The sequence below is a fragment of the Glycine soja genome, chromosome 4 (assembly GCF_004193775.1).
Source record: "Glycine soja cultivar W05 chromosome 4, ASM419377v2, whole genome shotgun sequence".
Classification (NCBI taxonomy): Eukaryota; Viridiplantae; Streptophyta; class Magnoliopsida; order Fabales; family Fabaceae; genus Glycine; species Glycine soja.
The window spans coordinates 39521720-39543009 of record NC_041005.1 but is presented as its reverse complement, the minus strand read 5'-3'; the positions used below and the strand labels follow the sequence as shown (position 1 = coordinate 39543009).

The window sequence follows — 21290 nt, the reverse complement described above, 5'->3', positions numbered from 1 at the left end:
CAGATTCAAAACTAATCATTGGACTCAAAATGGTCATTGGACTCAAAACTGATCTGTAGAAGCAAGCTTCATTGCTTCATGATGATGAATCAAGATTGATTCAAGGTGTTTTGATGATAACAAAGATGATGACAAAAAGCCCATGAGAATGATTTCAAGATTGAGTCAAGAATAATTCAAGAATTAAGAGAAAGATTCAAGAGAAGTTTCAAGTTTCAAGTTTTCAAGAATCAAGAATCAAGAATAATCAAGAACAAGATTCAAGACTCAAGATTCAAAAATCAAGAAAAGACTCAATCAAGATAAGTACTAAAAAGTTTTTCAAAACATTGAGTAGCACATGAATTTTTCACAAAACCTTTTACCAAAGAGTTTTTACCTCTGGTAATCGATTACCAGTTTACTGTAATCGATTACCAGTAGCAAAGAGTGTTTTCAAAAAGCTTTCAACTGAATTTACAATGTTCCAATTGATTTCAAAATGGTGTAATTGATTACAATGATTTGATAATCGATTACCAGTATGGTTGAACGTTGAAATTCAAATTCAAATGTGAAGAGTCACATCCTTTCACAAGAATGCTTGGTGTAATCGATTACAATGATTTGGTAATCGATTACCAGTGATAAGTTTTGAATAAAAATCAAAAGATGTAACTCTTCCAATAGTTTTCAAGTTTTTCTAAAGGTTATAACTCTTCTAATGGTTTTCTTGACCAGACATGAAGAGTCTATAAAAGCAAGTCCTTAACTTGCATTTTCAAGACAATCAATTACAATCTTTTACATCCTTTGAATCTCTTTGAACATTCTCTTGAATTTCTTCTTCTTCTTCCTTTGCAAAAACTTTCTTAAGTTTTATGGTTTTCCAAACCTTGAAAACAAAACTTGTGTTATTCATCTTTTTCATTCCCTTCTCCCTTTGTCAAAAGGAATTTGCCAAGGACTAACCGCCTGAATTCTTTTTGTGTCTCTCTTCTCCCTTTTCCAAAAGAACGAAGGACTAATCGCCTGAATTCTTTTGTGTCTTCCTTCTCTCTTGTCAAAGAATTCAAAATGACACAGTCTGAGAATTCTTTTGATTCTTCCCTTTCCCATAAACAAAAGTTTTCAAAGGACTAACCACTTGAGAATTCTTTTGTTTCCCCCTTCACAAAGTTTCAAAGGACTAACCGCCTGAGAACTTTGTCTTAACACATTGGAGGGTACATCCTTTGTGGTACAAGTAGAGGATACATCTACTTGGGTTGTTGTGACTGAGAACAAGAGATGATACATCTCTTTTGGATCAGTTCTAGTGGAGGGTACATCCACTAGGTTGTTCAAAGAGAACAAGAGAGGGTACATCCCTTGTGGATCTTTGCTTGTAAAGGACTTTATAAGGTAGAAAAGAAATCTCAAGGACTGTAGGTCGCTTGGGGATTGAATGTTGGCACGGGTTGTTGCCGAACCAGTATAAAACTTTTGTGTTTGTCTTCTTCTTCCCTACACTCTTTAATTTCCGCTGTGCACTTTAATTTTCGCTTTTACTTTTGGTTAAGTTTCTATTTCTGTTCTTTACTTTCTTAACATTATAGTAAAAGCCTAATTGAATCTAGTAACATTAAGAAGGATAGATTTTTAATTAGTAAAGGTTCATTAATAATTAATTCAACCCCCCTTCTTAATTATTCCGAGGCCACTTGATCCAACAAGTGGTATCAGAGGAGGTATCTTGTAGAAAGTTTAACAACTTCAAGATTTATGGCCTCTTCAAATTCCTTGTTTCCTGAAGGAAATTCCATTCATAGACCACCTATCTTCAATGGTGAGGGTTATCACTATTGGAAAACCTGTATGCAGATTTTCATTGAAGCCATAGATTTAAACATTTAGGAAGCAATAGAAATATGACCATACATACCCACTGTAGTAGATGTAAGCACAAGCACCACAACACAAAAACCTAGAGATAAGTGGACAGAAGAAGATAGAAGAAGAATCCAGTATGATCTTAAAGCCAAAAACGTTATTACTTCAGCCCTAGGAATAGATGAGTATTTTAGAGTGTCAAACTGCACAAATGCCAAGGAGATGTGGGATACTCTCCAACTTACACATGAAGGCACCACTGATGTAAAAAGATCTAGAGTAAATACTCTTACACATGAATATGAATTGTTTAGGATGAACCCTAATGAAAACATTCATAGCATGCAGAAAAGATTTACACATATAGTTAACCATCTTGCCTCTTTAGGAAAAATCTTCCCTAATGAAGATTTAATTAATAAAGTTTTAAGATGCTTAAGTAGGGAATGGCAGCCCAAGGTAACTGCTATTTCTGAAAGTAAAGATCTCTCTTCTATGTCTCTTGCTACTTTGTTTGGAAAACTGCAGGAACATGAAATGGAACTCCAACGTCTTAATCAAAATGAAGAAACTGACAAAAAGAAAAGAAGTATAGCACTTAAAGCCGCATCATCAATACAATAAGAAAATGAAGAAGAAGATTCAGATGATGAAGAAGACTTCTCACTCTTTGTGAAGAAGTTCCAGAAATTTGTCAAGAGAAGAAGAATAGAGAGACGTCAGAACTTTAACAATGGAAGAAGATCACAAGAAGACTCTCAAGTTCTTAGATGTTACAAATGCAACCAACTTGGCCACATCAAAGCAAATTGTCCTTCAAATGAAGAGTGGCCTGAGAAAAGTGATAAGAAAAGGTATGATGAAAGAAGAACCAAGAAGGCCTACATTGCATGGGATGACAATGATTCATCCGATGGCTCAGAAAAGGAAATTAATCTTCTAACCAAGGATTATGAGAGTGATGAGAACATTTCTCATGAAGGTTAAACAAAGAGCAAAATTATGACTTTCATCTTCAAAAATCTAGACATCTTTAATCATGAAAAAGGTAACATTAAAATCATTCTCTTTTTGAAATTTTATTTAGATTGATATTTCTCTTTCAATTAATTTGATTATGATGACTAACAAATTTTTATTTGTTTGACTTGATTAATTGAAATTGTGAGTATATGGTTAAATGTTCTTGTTTGATTTTTTTTTAAGTATGAAGTCTACTTTTAAGTATTTTGATAATGTCTATGATTATCATTCTTAAATACTTTGTTGATTGTTTTGATATAATTTCATGTCTACATGATTTTGAATATGTATTACTTGATTAAGATTCATTCATAAAGTATTTCTAAAAAATATATATTTTCTTTAAGAAAGTATTTTGATACTCATTCAAATCTTTTTTTTCCCTTAAAAATCAATCAGCTTTTATTTTTTGGCTAAAATGCTCTCTGGTAATCGATTATCATATTAGTGTAATCGATTATAGGCAGTTATTTCTGGCTATATTATTATCTAGTAATCGATTACCATATTAGTGTAATCGATTACAATGCGCCCCTACTCCTATATATTCAAATTTCAAAATCAGAAATCTGTAACCTCTCTTATTTTTTAAAACCCTCGTTCCCAATTCTCTCTTCTGCCATATCTTACTCATTTCTTGTCCAAATCACTCCCCACAAAGCCCAAACTTCATCTTTTTTCATTCTCTTTCATTTGAACTGATTGAAATTTCAAAAAATCTCTTCTAATGGCGGAACCATCAAAGAAGCGAAAGGGTTCTTCAAGTCGGAGTCAACGGCATTCCGAGACTCAGGAAACGCCGATTCCTTCCTCTATTCCCTCTGCCTCATTGTTTTCATCCGAAGAACAACGGATACGGTACATAAATCTCTTTTCTTCTCGTTCCATTATTGATCCAAAATTCATTGATATGGATTTCTTTTCAAATGAGAGTTTTGAATGCATTCAGGCATTTGAAAACTCCAATCTTATTCCATTCATGTCCTTAAAATTTCCTGTTTACTCTGATTTAGTTAAAGCCTTTTATTCAAACCTAGAAATCCAAGAAGGCACTTTAATTTCTGAAGTTTATGGGATTAAAATGGTCATTGACCAATCCCTATTCTATGATTTAACCCAATTATCCAGTGAAGGTGTACCATTTGAAGGTACATTGATTGATGATTGGAAATATGAATTCTCTGTGCATGATGCCCGCCGATTGGTTTGCACCAACCAAGCGGATATGACCGGAAGGCTTCTTGCCGGTTCATTGACTTTTGATAGCCGCATCCTTCATTATCTCATTGTGCGTATCTTGCTTCCAAGATCTTCAAACCTTGCACAGGTTTCTGAAGAAGATCTTATTGTTATGTGGGCTTTTCATAAAGGCCGACAAATTGATTGGGCACACTTAGTCCGATATCGCATGCATAAGGCATTACGATTAAATGCTCCATTGCCATACCCACACCTAGTCACCCGCTTCCTTCAACACTTTAACATCCCTCATGATTCTGAACCTTATGTTCCAATCAAGAGATCCTTTCTTATAGGCGTGGCTGTCATTGCATCCTTTGGTTATCAAAAAGAGCATGATGGCTCTTGGGTGAAAAAGGGTGCTCGACCTGTTGATGAAGAAGGACATGGTGGAGAAGATTCCTCTCTTCTTCAAAAGATTTTGGATAGGTTCGATGGTCTTCAAACCTTTGTTGGTGAAAGGTTTGATACTTTGGAGTTACAAGTGGACATGCGCTTCAATGAGATGGAGTCAAGAATCACCAAGGTCGAAGAAGATGTTTCTTATATTCGTACAAGCTTTGATCTACCACCACCGCCGCCACCATCATCTTAGATTTCTATTATTTTTAATATTACTAGTACTTTGTTTTCTAGCCGTGTATTTGGCTATATTATGACATTTGAACAATTTAGTATTTCTTTATTTGCATGGTATGATTGAACAATTATGAATTATGTGATATGACTATGTGGTTTTTATATATTTGATCTATTCATGTTTCTTTCTTCATGATTGGTTTATATTCTTCAATGAATGTCTTGTGAATGATTAATAGTACATGAATGTTTTATACTTGTTACGCACTTTGGCTTTTTGTTGATGCCAAAGGGGGAGAGAAATAGGAATTAAATCAAGAACTCACATAAGTAATTAACTTAATTTCAAGTGAAGCATAAACTCAAAAACAAAGGGGGAGAATATGGAGAATTAAGTGAGAGATCGACTAGGAAAAAATGTGTGTATGTGTTTCTTGATTTCAGGGTTGCCATCATAAAAAAGGGGGAGATTGTAGAAGCAAGCTTCATTGCTTCATGATGATGAATCAAGATTGATTCAAGGTGTTTTGATGATAACAAAGATGATGACAAAAAGACCATGAGAATGATTTCAAGATTGAGTCAAGAACAATCCAAGAATCAAGAGAAAGATTCAAGAGAAGTTTCAAGAATCAAGAATAATCAAGAACAAGATTCAAGACTCAAGATTCAAAAATCAAGAAAAGACTCAATCAAGATAAGTACTAAAATTTTTTTCAAAACATTGAGTAGCACATGAATTTTTCACAAAACCTTTTACCAAAGAGTTTTTACTCTCTGGTAATCGATTACCCGTTTATTGTAATCGATTACCAGTAGCAAAGAGTGTTTTCAAAAAGCTTTCAACTGAATTTACAACGTTCCAATTGATTTCAAAATGGTGTAATCGATTACAATGATTTGGTAATCTATTACCAGTATGGTTGAACGTTGAAATTCAAATTCAAATGTGAAGAGTAACATCCTTTCACAAGAATGCTTGGTGTAATCGATTACAATGATTTGGTAATTGATTACTAGTGATAAGTTTTGAATAAAAATCAAAGGATGTAACTCTTCCAATAGTTTTCAAGTTTTTCTAAAGGTTATAACTCTTCTAATGGTTTTCTTGACCAGGCATGAAGAGTCTATAAAAGCAAGTCCTTAACTTGCATTTTCAAGACAATCAATTACAATCTTTTACATCCTTTGAATCTCTTTGAACATTCTCTTGAATTTCTTCTTCTTCTTCCTTTGCAAAAACTTTCTTAAGTTTTCTGGTTTTCCAAACCTTGAAAACAAAACTTGTACTATTCATCTTTTTCATTCCCTTCTCCCTTTGCCAAAAAGAATTTGCCAAGGACTAACCGCCTGAGTTCTTTTTGTGTCTCTCTTCTCCCTTTTCCAAAAGAACGAAGGACTAACCGCCTGAATTCTTTTGTGTCTCCCTTCTCTCTTGTCAAAGAATTCAAAACGACACAGTCTGAGAATTCTTTTGATTCTTCCTTTTCCCATAAACAAAAGTCTTCAAAGGACTAACCGCCTAAGAACTTTGTCTTAACACATTGGAGGGTACATCCTTTGTGGTACAAGTAAAGGGTACATCTACTTGGGTTGTTGTGACTGAGAACAAGAGAGGGTACATCTCTTGTGGATCAGTTCTAGTGGAGGGTACATCCACTAGGTTGTTCAAAGAGAACAAGGGAGGGTACATCCCTTGTTGATCTTTGCTTGTAAAGGACTGTACAAGGTTGAAAAGAAATCTCAAGGACCGCAGGTCGCTTGGGGACTGAATGTAGGCACGGGTTGTTGCCGAACCAGTATAAAATTCTTGTGTTTGTCTTCTTCTTCCCTACACTCTTTAATTTTTGCTGTGCACTTTAATTATCGCTTTTACTTTTTGGTTAAGTTTCTATTTCTGTTCTTTACTTTCTTAACATTATAGTAAAAGCCTAATTGAATCTAGTAATATTAAGAAGGATAGATTTTTAATTAGTAAAGGTTCATTAATAATTAATTCAACTCCCCCTTCTTAATTATTCCGAGGCCACTTGATCCAACATGATCATCAGACTCAAAATGGTCAATAGGTGCGACATTGGATGCTTGACATTAAAATGGTCATTGGACATGACACTAGTCGTGAAAAATAGTTACTTGATGCGAATTCTGTAAAATTTCAAAATTTTTGCATAATTGTCTCTCATGGCTTCCAAAACAAACTCAAACTTTTTCCTATCAATTCCAAATACATAAACAACATTAAAATACTTCACTAATAGAAACTTTTAATCAATATTCATCAAATAAATAACAACCCAAATTTTAAAACTCAAAATCTCTAATGCTCAAACTTCCATTTTTTTAACATGGTTCATTTTCCAACAACCTTAAAACCAATTCACAACAACCTAAGCACATTAAAGGATAAAGCTTCCCTTACCTACATAAACACAAGACAATGGCTCTTTGAAGAAGAAAGGAAAACTTTTAATCATATGTTGACATATGTTCAATTTGGACATTCTTTTATTAATAATTATAGATTATAGATAATAGAAGAAAATATGTTTGATTATAGTCGCACAATTATTTGTTACTTTATTTAAAATATATTTAACAATAAAATCTAAATAGAGTCAAATTTACATAAATGTTAGTTAGATTTAAATTATTTAGTATAAAAATCTCAACTTTATAATATAAATATTAATAAAAAAAATTATTTATAAAATTATTTTAGACGATTTCTAAATAAAAATAATTTTAAAGTAAAAAAATATTTAAATTATTAATGAATTTTAATAAATAATACTTAATTATATAAATTTATCATAATATATTATTAAACAAAAAGAAATATTTAACGTAAAGAAAGAAATAAAAAAAGAAAGAAAAGAAAAGAAAAACTTAAAATGAGAAAAAATAAAGAAAAAAATCTGAAAAAGAAAAAGAAAATAGAATAGATAATAAAATAAATTGATAGAAAATATTTAATAGCAATAGATACCATCAAATAATAATATAGAAAAAAAGGGTTTAAGGGGAAAGAAAATAAATTGAACAAGTAATTGACATTTGCCAAAAAGTTAAAATTGTCATATGACTTTAGCCTCATCCGTTATGCATGCGTATGTAATATATAATAACAATAATACAATTAATATTATAATATTGGTATAGATTAGATGAGAAAAAAATCTGCTTATGGCTCAGTGGAACTAATTTTTTCAAGTAAAACTTTATTGGGTTATTATTTTTTAGTCTCTGAATTTTTTTTTATTAATTTTTATTTCATTCTGATTTTTAGTCTTTTATTTTTTTATCGTTCTTATTTTTAGTTCCTTAAGAGAATTAAAAATAAAAGTGAAAAAAATTTATTGAACTGAAAATATAATTAAAAAAAATCAGGACTAAAAATATTTTTAAAAAAATTAGGAATAAAAAGATAATTTACGAACTTTATACTATGTATACGCGTTGGTATACTCCAATATAGTAATTTCAACTTTCTCGGTTGCACTTTCTTTGACTTGAACATATATGGTCTTGACCTTGACTTTAAAGTGACCGGCCAAGAGTGGGACACGTAACACGTTTATGACGACGAACTTTTGTAATTGACGCGAACAATTTTTTTATGTAACGATTAATTTTTGTTTATTATATTTTTTTATTTGTAGTAATTAAGAGCATGAGAAGTGCTAACAACACTCTCTAACGTAGGAGATAGGGTGTGAAGGCTTTAAATATGGGATGATAAGCTTTTTTTTTTTTTTTTCAGAATATGGTAAGCTGAAGTGATAGGAAGTTACACCTTAGTAAAAAATTATAAAAAAATGCAAACTTCGCAAAAATAAAATATAGTAATGGTTAGAATTTGTTAATTATTTTTCTCGTAAATAGAGCGAGCAAAAAATCAAATGGCACAACATAAAAAAACTTCGTACCAGAGACTCTTCGCTATGCGAAGGTATGAGGGAGGGATATTGTACGCAACCTTACCCTTGCATATGCAAAGAGGTTGTTTCCGGATAAACAAAAGAAAAAAAATTGCCATTTTCATTCAAATGACCAACATGTAAGATCATATTCATTTATTAATTTGATGCCAATGGAGAGCAGGCATAACAGCCTCCCGAAGCTAAACTAAGACCCTGGTGCCATTTTGCTAAATGACAAGCAATATATACAATGATCTCAGTGAAAAATGAAACTACATAATGAAAACCCTTCACTTTCTGTGCTGAGGATAGTGCAAAGATTTTGGTGACCCTTGAAAAAGGTCCAAAATGTAACTTTGAAGATCATCTTCAGTGTACTTGACATACTTCTCAGCAATGCTAGATGAGTTTCTACCAATGTATGTTCTGTATGCAAGAACCAGTTTTTGAGACACTGAAATTTGTAGATCCTCGCGAAGTCGAGGGTCTAGGATGAACCACCCTGTCTGGATCCTGTAAACTTCACCAAAGGCAGTGCTGAACTCTTTGCATCTTTTCTCCAAAGTTCTCTGTGAGACACAATTTGACACACTACCCTCCTTGAGCATGGAAAGCACCGAGCCCCAAGAGATCCTCTCGTAACACCTTGCGTCGCGCTGATACATCGCAATGTGCTGGCGAAGCCAACAGTCCCCAAAGAAATGGCTTAGATCAGAGCACTTGACCTTTTGCACCATGTAATGAATGTTGTTCATCATGAAAATATGTTGCAAAGCCTCGTCTTTGTATAACTTGGACTTGTTGCTCAAGTTGGATTCTAGAGTTGCGGTGATTGACCGAAATTGGCAAGCCACTGGACACAATGAGAGACATGGTGTGTCATCTTTGTTGCCTGCAGGATCAATTGAGGTGTCATCAACAAGAAGGAGATTAAGGGTGTCACCATATTCAACTAGAGCCATGATGTAATTCATGACATACTTGGTAACATGATGAACACCCCCTTGAGGAAAAGGGGTCTTTGAATGATTGGATGCAATAGCATTTCTGAATGCCAGAAGTGTAGACTTAATAGTGTCACCAAAGCTCCTTAGAAGCTTGTGAAACTCTCCTCTTACAAAAGAACCAACTTCTTCAAAGAACAAAACATCTACGTCCACACCAAGTTTCTCCAAAACCTCATACATGTCAAGTAAACGAAACATTTTTTCTGGTGTGTGCATTCCCATTGCCACGGCCTCACCAAAATTCAAGAGGTGCAGCATAAAACTCTGAGAAATTTCAGAAAAGCAACATTGATAAAAGGATCCAAAGTCACCAAGAACCTGCTTACATAATCGTTTCTCGCTGACAAGGTACACCCGAACAATGATCTTCATGGCTCGAACCCATTTCCTTATCTCATGGTTCAAGCAATGCCACTCCAGTTTTAGCACATCCTCAATTCTTAACTTTTCCATCTCAAGAATGACAAAATACTCGGCCAAGGCATCCCTCCTCGATGTAACAAAGACCTGACAGAATTCCTGATGGTATTTTGAAGCAAACATGACACTTGCAATGCTCTTGAGACGTTCAAGCACTGCTGGATTCACCAAATCAACAGTGCTGGCCTCGGATTGGCTAGCACCGCTACTCCGGGAGGCCTCGTCGATTTGTTCATCCTCAACCGAACGAAACGATTCATCAAACACCATATCCACCCTATTAAAATGGAAATACAGGTATTCAGGCTCTAAGTGTTGCTTATGTTGGAGAAGAATGTGGACCAACTCTTTCTCAAGCCTTGACATAGCAACCTGCAGAATTTCGTTTGCTCTCCGAACAAGTTCCTTCTGCTTCCACTTTTCATTCACAGAAAAGCTTTCCAAATTCTGAATCAGTACTTGGATTTCACCAACAACTTTCAAATACTCAGAAGACTCGTTGGAAGGGTTTGCCTCCCACCTCATTACCTTGTCTTCAACACACTTAAGCTGCCTCTCTAAATGCTTGATTTCTCTTCCTTTTCTCTCATTGACTATGGAAATTGAAGACAATTGTGTCTCAATATCCAAAAGGGTTTTTCTCAAGTCATCAGATACAGTCTTACTTGCTGCTAGTGCCTTCAAAATGTGCTGAGCGGCAGCAACCACATGTTGATCTTGTTCACAGGTGGAGATAACAGATTTATGTTCCTCCATCTCAGCAAAGAAGGTAAAGAGCAAGAAGAAATCCACACCAAAATTCACCCTCCACAACTGAACCGAACTACTTCATTTCCAAATTAAAATCATGGTACAGTCATGTGTACATACATAGAAAGAAAGGATTGATGGGTTCAACAAAACTGCCACAAGAAATTGAGAACTCAACCAACCAATTGACTCTCAAAGTCTCACACCAAGCTTTTTTTTCTTTTCTTCTTTTTCCTCCTTCGGAAAAGGAAAAGACACTGAAAATCATATGCTGTTCATGGATTTAGAAACATGAGTCAGATATAAACAACTACAAACCAGAATTGAAGAAAAGAATCAATCAAATGAAACCTGAAACAAAGATGTAATACAAAGCAGAAGGCTAAGAAATTGAGAAGGTGGGGGTGAATTAATTTTGTGGACAAAGAGTATCAAAGAGAAAATTGGATTTTAAGATATTTTAGTGAAGAGAAAGTTGAAAGGAAGTTTCTTGGGTAGAGAAAAAAAAAAGAAAAACTGTGGAGGAGATTTGCTCTGCAAGTTATAATTATTCTAACAACACAATTTCCTCAATCTGTGGCTTTTGACTTTTGACGGGCATGCCATTAGTATTTAACGAAACTATGAAATTGAAGAAATTAACGAGAAAGTAAGTTACCAGTCAATTCGTCTGTATTTAATGGGGGTAACACATAACATAAGTACACACTTCCTTAGTTCCTTTTTCTTGTTTTTATTTTATTTTTTAATGCACTTCCCTAGTTGAGTTTCTTCTTCTTATTATTATTATTGCTAACTTTTAACGCGTCTTATGTACCAACGACTTATTTTGTCAAAAAAAAAAATTGTACGAACGACTTACAAATATTTGTTGTTTTATTCAAAATATTTATAAAATTAAATAAAAATTATTTTATATTTTTTCAATTGTTAAAAATTATATATTTTAATTATTTATTAATAATTATTATACGGTTGGTTTTGCAGATGTATTGAATTAAGATTTTAGAAGATTATTTTGATATAAAAAAATCATAAGAATTTTAAGAGATTAGGTAGAAATGTTATGATTTATCATATTTTTTAAATAATTTTTATCAGTTTATGATTAATTTGGATTTTAATTAATGGATTTATATCAATCAGATTTTAAAAGATTTAAAAATACTTAATAATTTTATAAAATTCGAAAGGAATCTAAATAAACATTATAAAGGATTCTTTATATCATTCAAAATTATAAAGAATCAATAAAAAAGTAATTATAAAATAAACAAGAAAACAATAAAATCATATAGCTTCTGATCATTTGAAAAAACAAGCGCAGGCTATTGCAAGATCAAATTGGGTATGAAAGACGGGATAGTGCAGGTACAAGGTCATTAACAAAGTTTTTTTTTATTTATCATAACAATACAATTTTAAATTTTTACAAACAAAAGTTGCATTTATAAAGATTGAGTACGAAAACACCGCAAAGTTCTTTCTTTTATACCAGCTTATAAAAAATATTTATAATCTTGATAAAATAAGACTTTTTATAAAAAAAAACTTTTAAAATCTTAATTACATAGACCCCTCATAATAATAATAATTATTATTATTATTATTAAGTATAATATAAATATTCATAGCTTATAAAGGAGTTTACCTTTTCAATAATTTATAAACATTAAAACATTCAGTATATATCATTATTAATATATTTAATAACAAACAACAACTATATTTCATAGTCAATTATTTAAATTAATTATAAAATACTTTTGTATGGCATATTCATTCTACAATATAATGGTGAAAATAAAACTTCTTCATATAATTTAAATATTTTTTTAAAAAAGCAAAAGACAATAATGTCATATCATGAAAACTTAGTACAAGAAGTACCAAAGTACCAAAGCTTAAAAAAGAGTACATAACAAGTGATCGGATTTGTGATTCAAAAACAAACACCACTGTTGGCCCCTTTTGGCTCTAGTAAGGCTCTACACATATCATATACAATAAAAATCAAATTTAAATATCAAGTATAAGAAAATTGTAAATTTAAATACTGTAAATAATTCAAAATTTTAATTGACTTTCATATTATTACTATTTATGTTCAAATGATTGAAGATGTTATGTTATATTTAATATTACTCTTAAATTTAAATACTATTGTGATTTTGAAATGTGAAATAATAAAATAATTTGATTATTTTAAATTTATAAACATTATTTTGAATAATTTAAAGTATAACAAATAATTAAATTAGAGACAAAATATTAAAATCAAATACTAGTTAAAAATATTATTTTAAAAAAAATTGTTGATTTTATTTTTCCAAGTAATTGAGTCAAATAATACATAAATCTTAAAATAAACCATGCAATATATTCAGAAAATAAGAATTTGTTGAATTTTTTTCTAATTAAGTTGTTTTTCTAAACGGATTATTAGTTGATGATATTTTGCATAGTAACAGATACTAACATTTTATATTGTTGAAGTATAATGTGTGAACAATCTCTGAATTTCAATTTACAAAAGATATTTTACATCATTCAGCATTTAACTAAATGTCAATATTAAAAAAAAAAAAAAAACTTCACTCTTTGTATATTTTTGGTACTGAAAAATTTGTATTGTTCTTTAACTTGAATTAGTTGGAAAATTTGCTTATATGTATGCATTTTTAATGTTTATAAAATGAGCAAGTTTTAGTTTTAATCATTGTATATTTTTTTTTTCAATTTTCAAAAATACGAAATCATTATTTTTGGTCCTATTATGTATATGGTATTTAAAAAGTCATTGTGGTGTTTTCCAACTTGAAATTTTATTTTTTCTGCTTAAATATAGTGCCTATAAAATAAATGAGTTTCTTTTATTTATTTTTGTTCTTGTAATTTTTATTTTGGTTTTCATTTCTCAAAAAACATAAAATTATTGTTTTTTTATCCTTATTTTACGCGACTCTTGTTTACTACTTAATAATGTACTTTGACTACAAATACTATATCAGCATTTGACACCTTTAATTTTTTTTTCTAGATCTCTAATAAAATTTTTATTTATCAATCTTATAAAATGAACCTTAGAAAATAAAAAATAATAATTTTAAATTTTAGAAAGATGATAATAAAAAAATATTTTAAAGGAATCAAAATCAAGATTCACTCACGCTACAGATACCAACTTAATGTTTTAAATATTAGAGAATAAAAAATAAATAATATTTTTAAAAAACTAAAATCAAAATTCCCTAATTTTATAAACACCAAAAGCACATTCAAAAAAATATTTTCCTTGTCGCTTTGACAGTAACGGTTTCTGTACTCAGTGGAGGAGTTTGGGGTCGTTACTTACCTATCAATGTATCCAGGTCTATAATGAGAGATATTTGTGATGAGCTGTCAGTGTACGGATTCAATTATTTGTAATGACTTCTTTTTTAAAAAACACTTTAAGTTTATACACAAATTTTGTAAACTAGAAAGTATTTTAAATATGAATTTTAAAATAATTATTAAAATTAATAATTTTATTATAAGTAATAATCTTTGGTTGAATGATAATATAAACATTATTTATAGGGTAAGTGTATTTTAATTAAATTTTTATTATAACAGTGAGATTATTATAAATAATAATTTATTATTTTTTGGATAACGATAGTAATTTATTATTAAATGAGAGTTGTATATAAGTTTTAACATTTTTCTTATTCTTTATTATCTGTCTCGCTATTATAAGAGCTACTATAAATCTTTATTAATGAAAAATATATACAAAGTCACGAGTGCCACGCTAACGTTTATACTTGCACATCAAGGCATTAGGCATCTGCTAATTAGACTTTGAAAATGTTCAAATGCAGACTATCAAAATGCTTATTACTTTGAATGATGACTATATTTACATTATTTCTTGCATGTGGACAAATGTACATGACATGACTGATATTTTCTCGTGTTAATATTAAGCTCTAAACAGTAAATATTATGCTCACAAAAAAAAATGTTCTTTTAATTTATAATAATCACTACTTTCCAAGATAAATACTTCGTACGAATACAATAATAAAAAACTATTTTTCTTCTAAAAAAAAGTTCTTTTAATTTAGAATGTTAACGTGCTTCGAAAACATATTTAAAAAATTAGGAAATGACAACTATCGTTCTAATTGCTTAAAATAAAATAATTTTTTTGTCACTTTCGATCTTGCACATCAAGGCATTAGGCATCTGCTAATTAGACTTTGAAAATGATCAAATGTAGACTATCAAAATGCTTATTACTTTGAATCATGACTATATTTACATTATTTCTTGCATGTGGACAAATGTACATGACATGACTGATATTTTCTCGTGTTAATGTTAAGCTCTAAACAGTAAATATTATGCTTAAAAAAAATGCTCTTTTAATTTAGAATAATCACTGCTTTCCATGATAAATACTTTGTAAAAATACAATAATAAAGAAAAAAAAACTCTTTTTCTTCTAAAACAAATTCTTTTAATTTAGAATGTTAACATACTTTGAAAACATAATAAATTAGGAAATGACAACTATCATTCTAATTACTTAAAATAAAATAGGTTAAATGTGACTTTCGGTCTATTATATTTTAGTGTTATTGTAAGCTGTAAAACTTTAATTTCAGTCTTTTATATTTTTGAAATTTATTTTGAATATTTTTGTTTTGCAAAGTTTCATTTTGGTATATTAAGTTTTAAAAGTTTCATTTTGACTATTTATATTTTTAAAAATTTCATTTTGATTCTAAATTTTTAAATTTTAAAATAATTAATTTATAATAGTGGTGACTATAAATGAATCAAAAGAATGACCAAAAGGAAACTTTCGAAAACATAAAGGGTCAAAATGAAACTTAAAATATAAAGAACCAAAATGAAACTTTTAAAATTTAATGTACCAAAGTAAAACAATACTAAAACATAATGGATCAAAAGTAATATTTAGCCAATAAAATATTAATTCTGTTCCAAAGCACATATATTAGTAAAATCTTAAGAGTTTTATTTTGAAATATTATTAGTGCTAATTTTCTATACTGTGAATTAAGTAAAATCGCTTCAAGTGTGACTTTTAAATTTATTACTTATTATTGTAAAAATCAATAATTTTAAATTGCATGTTAAGTTCTGGTTAGTTGACCATATAAAAAGTTGTAAAAAAATCGTATAAAAAGTCTTTAGGATGCTTATATGAACAAAGATTAATTCAATTTTAAGGATAATTCCTATCTAGAACCGTCAAAATGGTTGATCGGATCTAGCTCGACCTTGACCAATGTGGGCCAAGGCTAAAAAAGCCCAAAGAGCCAATAAGCCCACATTAAAAAGCCGACAAAGTCTTGTGTGCTAAAGTCGATCCATGGAACTTAAGTTTCAATATTATGACATATTTTGTTAATATCCAGTTTGAGGTCATCTGAAAAGAACCTCAATCAAGGTTGACTTAAAACTATTGTGATGAAGGTCAACCAAAAATGCTTCGGTCAAGGTTGACAAAAAATAATCCTAATTGAGGTCGACCTAAAACTATCCAATTGAGGTGGACCAAAAATAACTCTAGTCGAGATTGACTAAAACTAACACTAGTTGTGGTTGGACGAAAACAACCCCAGTCTAGTTGGTCAAAGACCACCATATATGGTTGGCCAACAATAACCCTAGCCGATGTCGTTTAAAATAATCCTAGCTAAGGTTGTCCCAAAATGCCTTGGCCGAGGTCAACCAAAAATAACCCTAGCCAAGGTCGCCCAAAAAGTGTCTTGGTTGAGGTCAATTGAAATTAATCCTAATAGAGCAAGTCAGTCGAAAAATTTCCCGATTGAGGTTGAATAAAAATAGCCCTAGTTGAGTAGCCTGATAACAACCCTAGTCAAGGTCAACAAAAAAATTACCTCTATTGATGTCAGCTAAAAACTGCCCACCCAGGATTTGACAAAAACTACCCTAGCTAAGGTCGACTGAGGTTGACCGAAGATCAGACGAAAATCCCTAGCCAAGGTTGGCAAAAAATAATCAAGCCAAAGTTGATCGAAAATAGCTTGGGTCAAGGTCTATCTGAGGTAAAGTGAAACAACCTTAATCGAGGTTTACCAAAAGCAACCCAAGTTGAATCAACCAAAAATTATCATGTTTGAGGTCAACCAAAAATAATCATAGTTGACCGGAAATATCTTGGTTGAAGTTGATCAAAAATACCCTTAACCTTGACCAAATTGAAAATTTATGTTTTGGACAGTTGAAAAAAAAAACATTTTAAAATTACATGACTTATAGGTTGACCCTCTTAAGCCTTGATCCTTGCCCCATATTAAGTGGAGCTCTATAGGTTGTGGGCCTTTAGGCTCCCTTATTTTGTGGGCTAAAAGCCTAAGGACCTAGGACCAAAATGACAAATTTATCCCTATGCAAGTAAATTAATGTTAAAAAAATAGTTTAGAAAATTTTGAGATAAATCATTTTAATATGCCAAATCTCCCTTTATTAAGTGAGGTAGTATTTGAGCCTTGCAATACAATAGTATCATACATATAGAGTATAATAATGCAAGTATAAAAAAAATTGTTATTCTTTTTTTAAAAACAAATAAATATTATTCTTTTACTTGTTAAATCCGTGAATAAATTTTTTGTAGGTTAAATTATATTGTAGACCTTTGAATTATTTGGTAACTTTTAATTAGGCCTATGAACTATTTTTTTTCCATTATTTTAAATTAGGTCATGCAACTAGTATTTGTTTTTTTTAGTTGGGTTCTTCCATAATTTATGCAAGTTTGAAATGAGATTGTTGTAGGGTGGAGTCTAGAGAAGCTTGTGAAAGAATATTAAGTTGAGTGGACATGCAGAGATAGAAATACTGTTAGAAGAACCTAGCTTTTTTTTTTCTTTTTTTTTTTTTGTGAATATAGAAGAACCTAGTTGAGAATATGAGTTAAGAACCTGCAAATGTGAGAATTCTTGAAGATGTAACAATACTAAATTTAGGTGCTACTTAGGTTTCTATGATTAATTTTTTGTAACGACTGTTAGACAGAATATTCAATTAAAAACAAATACAAATTCAAAAATTCAATTGAAAAATAATTAAAAAACTAATTAGTTCATTTTTTTAATTTTTTTATTTAACTTATATTGCAGAATTATACTTAATTAATCATCTTGCAAAAAAGTCATATATACATGTCAAATATTCAATATGATAAATTCACCAAAAAAAATATATTTAGCTGATAATAAAATTAAAGTGAATTTTTTCATAATTATCATAACAATGGAGTCCGGGGATAGATAATGGTAAGGACTAACTTGACTAATAAAATTTAATTTCAGATATTTATATTCTTTTTTCTAATTTCAATGACCAATATGAGAATGCCTCAGAATTTCAAGGATCAAAATGCTATTATATTTTTTTTTATCACTTTCTAGTTGTGTATTATAATATCAACATCAAATTGATTTTCTTTAATATTAATATTTAAATTCAAATTTACAAAGGTATCTAGCTTAGTTGGTCATTTGGTCAAGTATGCTTATGAGTTGTTATAAATTTTATGTTATATGTTTTGGATTTCTACGGATAAATAAAACGAATTTTACAATAACAATATCTTATTGATAGATTTTTTTCTTCAAAATGATCTAAATTTAAATTTCCAATAATAATGATAAGTGGTTTGATTGAAGTGAATATATGACATATTTATCTAAAAAATGATCACATGATAATTGACTATTCTAATTATAAAAACTACTCCAAAAAAAACCAATAAATTAATTAAGGTATCATATAAAATAAAAATTCATATAAGATTTAACGATTTAATTAAACCAAATTTATGCTCCTGGTAATTTTATTAATTATTTATATAGTTTTGTCAAATTTTCTATAGATAAATTTTTGTTGGAAAGTAATTAAAGCTGAAAAATAAAAAGGAGAAAAAACCAGAAGTAGAATGATATAAAAATTGTTTGATTTAAATAACCTTCAAAAAATAATAGTATGTATTTTATTAAATAAATTTTGAAACTAAATATACTTAATAGATAAATTTATTATCAATGAAACACTATTAATGCAGTCAAATATGCATTCAATATATCAACCAATTTTCAATAACTATAATTAGCATGAAAATTAGTATTTAATAGTATATTTGCATTTGATATTAATATTTTATTCTAACTACATACATTAAATGATTTTTTTTATTATATATTACTATAAAAAAATTGTTTTTAAAACTTGAAAAATTTTAAACTAACTTATTAACGTGAATGAAACAAACAATAAGAGATAAATAAAAATGTACTTCTAGGTTTATCTATTGATTAAGAAAATTGAATTTACAAAATAAAAAATTACTATTTCTCAATTCATAATCCTATAAAATAGAATTTTTTTAGAAACCTATAAATGGAAGATAAAATACAACTTTTATTGTGTGTTTTATATACCATAAGTCCAATAAAATATATATGTAATTTGATATTTTTCATATTTTTACTTTGATCCACAAAAAATATACCATTTCAATTTAAGCAATTCTTATATCTACTATATAAATTCAAAAAAATATAATACATATAAAATTTGAATATTCCAATTTATGCAGTTCTTATATACTATGATTGAATTAAGATTATATGGGAAATAAAATAAAATAGAATAAATATAAAATCTATATTAATTAAATTATTTGAAGAAAATAAATATAAGGTGTCACATGACATCATCCTATAAAATAAAATATTCTTTTATATAATATATATATATATATATATATATATATATATATATTATATTTGCCTTTTTTAAGTTTTATACGTCATCTAAAAATATTTAAACTGCAAACAAAAATATTAAGTAAACTTTAAATATTATTTTTGGATAAAAATGCAATCAATGTCTTTTTATTTTTATTTTTATTCATTAATAATAATTATCTTTTAAATAGTTTCCTTGATTACAATATATTTGTTATAGCCAAATGAATATTAAATTTTTGCACAACTTAATTTTTATTTTATTTTCTTATATATGTTTTATTTGGCGTATATTTTAGTTCAACAATAATACGAAAAATTATTGTTTCTTTTATAATGATTATTATAAAATAATTATACAAAAGTATTTAATAACATTTTTCACGTTCTATACTCAAATTTAGACCTTGATGAAAATTATACAATATTTTATCATTGATGAAAATATATCTCTGGTCCATAAGTATTTAGTTGAAATTTAATCATGAAAAAAATATTTGTTTATTTATTTTAATAAAGTATTATTTCTTATAACATTTATTTATGAAAAATATTTGATGAATTATTATAAAATAATTATAAAAAATTATTTAATAACATTTTTTACCATACTAAAATTTAGCCATTCCAAATAAAAATTATATAAGATTTAATCATTGATGAAAATAGATCCCTATGTGAATATTTGATTGAAATTTAATCATGGAAAAATATTTATTTATTTATTTAATAAATTTTCATTTCTTATGACATTTATTCATGAAAAATATTTAATGAACAAGTTATTTTTTAAACTAATATAATTCAAAATAGAATTAACTATAATAATTACTAAAATTAAAAACAAAATGAAGATAAATGACTTAATATATTTTTGGAAATAATTCGAGTTAAAAATAATAATGCAAATACATTTAAAATTAAATTTTGAAAATAATTTAATTTTAAATTAATCAAATTTTCAAATATCAATTCAAATAATTAACATTAATATAATTTATTTTTTCTTTCAATTCCAACTGAGATTAGATAACATTTTTTTATGGTTAAAACATTTTAGATGACTTTTAAAGCATAAAAAGGTAAATTAAATAAAAATGAATTTTATTATAATTAAACAATTTCACTCAATTTTTGTTATCCCAAATCCAGCATGTAAACCATGCAAAAAATAAAAAAATAACTAAATTAAAGTTTGTTAAAAGGAAAGTGAAAAAGAAAACATGTAAAGGAAAAAAGATCTTAGTTAGGACAATAATTCCAATAATAATATTTTTTTGAGCATGTGTATATAAAAATATATTTAAATATTTATTGACATATTTGCTAACATACATTTATTAAAATTAAAGTAAATAATTATAATATATTAAACATTCAAAATAATATAAAAAATACTCTTATAAATTATAAAATATGAATTTAATGCTTGTGTAAGGCTCAAGACACCAAGCTAGTATATATAGATGACCTGTCATATGAGAATGATCATCTATCCGAGAATGAGAAAGATTAATCTAAATCATCATATTAAAATGAAAGATTAAGATTAAGACATTTTAAATTTAAATTAAAAACTCATTTAACAATAAAATCTCTCTAAGATTTATCGAACAAAAAATCAAATATCTTAAAGATTTAATTTACGTCAAAATTATCACTATAACCACTACCGTAACCTTCGTCATCGCCACCATTGCAAC

At 28.6% G+C, this 21290-nt stretch overlaps 1 protein-coding gene across 1 annotated transcript; it reads right to left on the bottom strand.

The window, feature by feature from the left end:
• Positions 1-8708: 8708 nt before the first annotated feature.
• Positions 8709-11425, bottom strand: LOC114409665 (exocyst complex component EXO70E2-like). Its single transcript, XM_028373201.1, has 2 exons — positions 11144-11425; positions 8709-11063 (listed from the first exon to the last, which is right to left on the bottom strand). The coding sequence occupies exon 2, from the start codon at positions 10796-10798 to the stop codon at positions 8906-8908; it is 1893 nt and encodes a 630-aa protein (XP_028229002.1). The 5' UTR covers positions 10799-11063; positions 11144-11425; the 3' UTR covers positions 8709-8905.
• Between the last annotated feature and the right edge of the window lie 9865 nt (positions 11426-21290).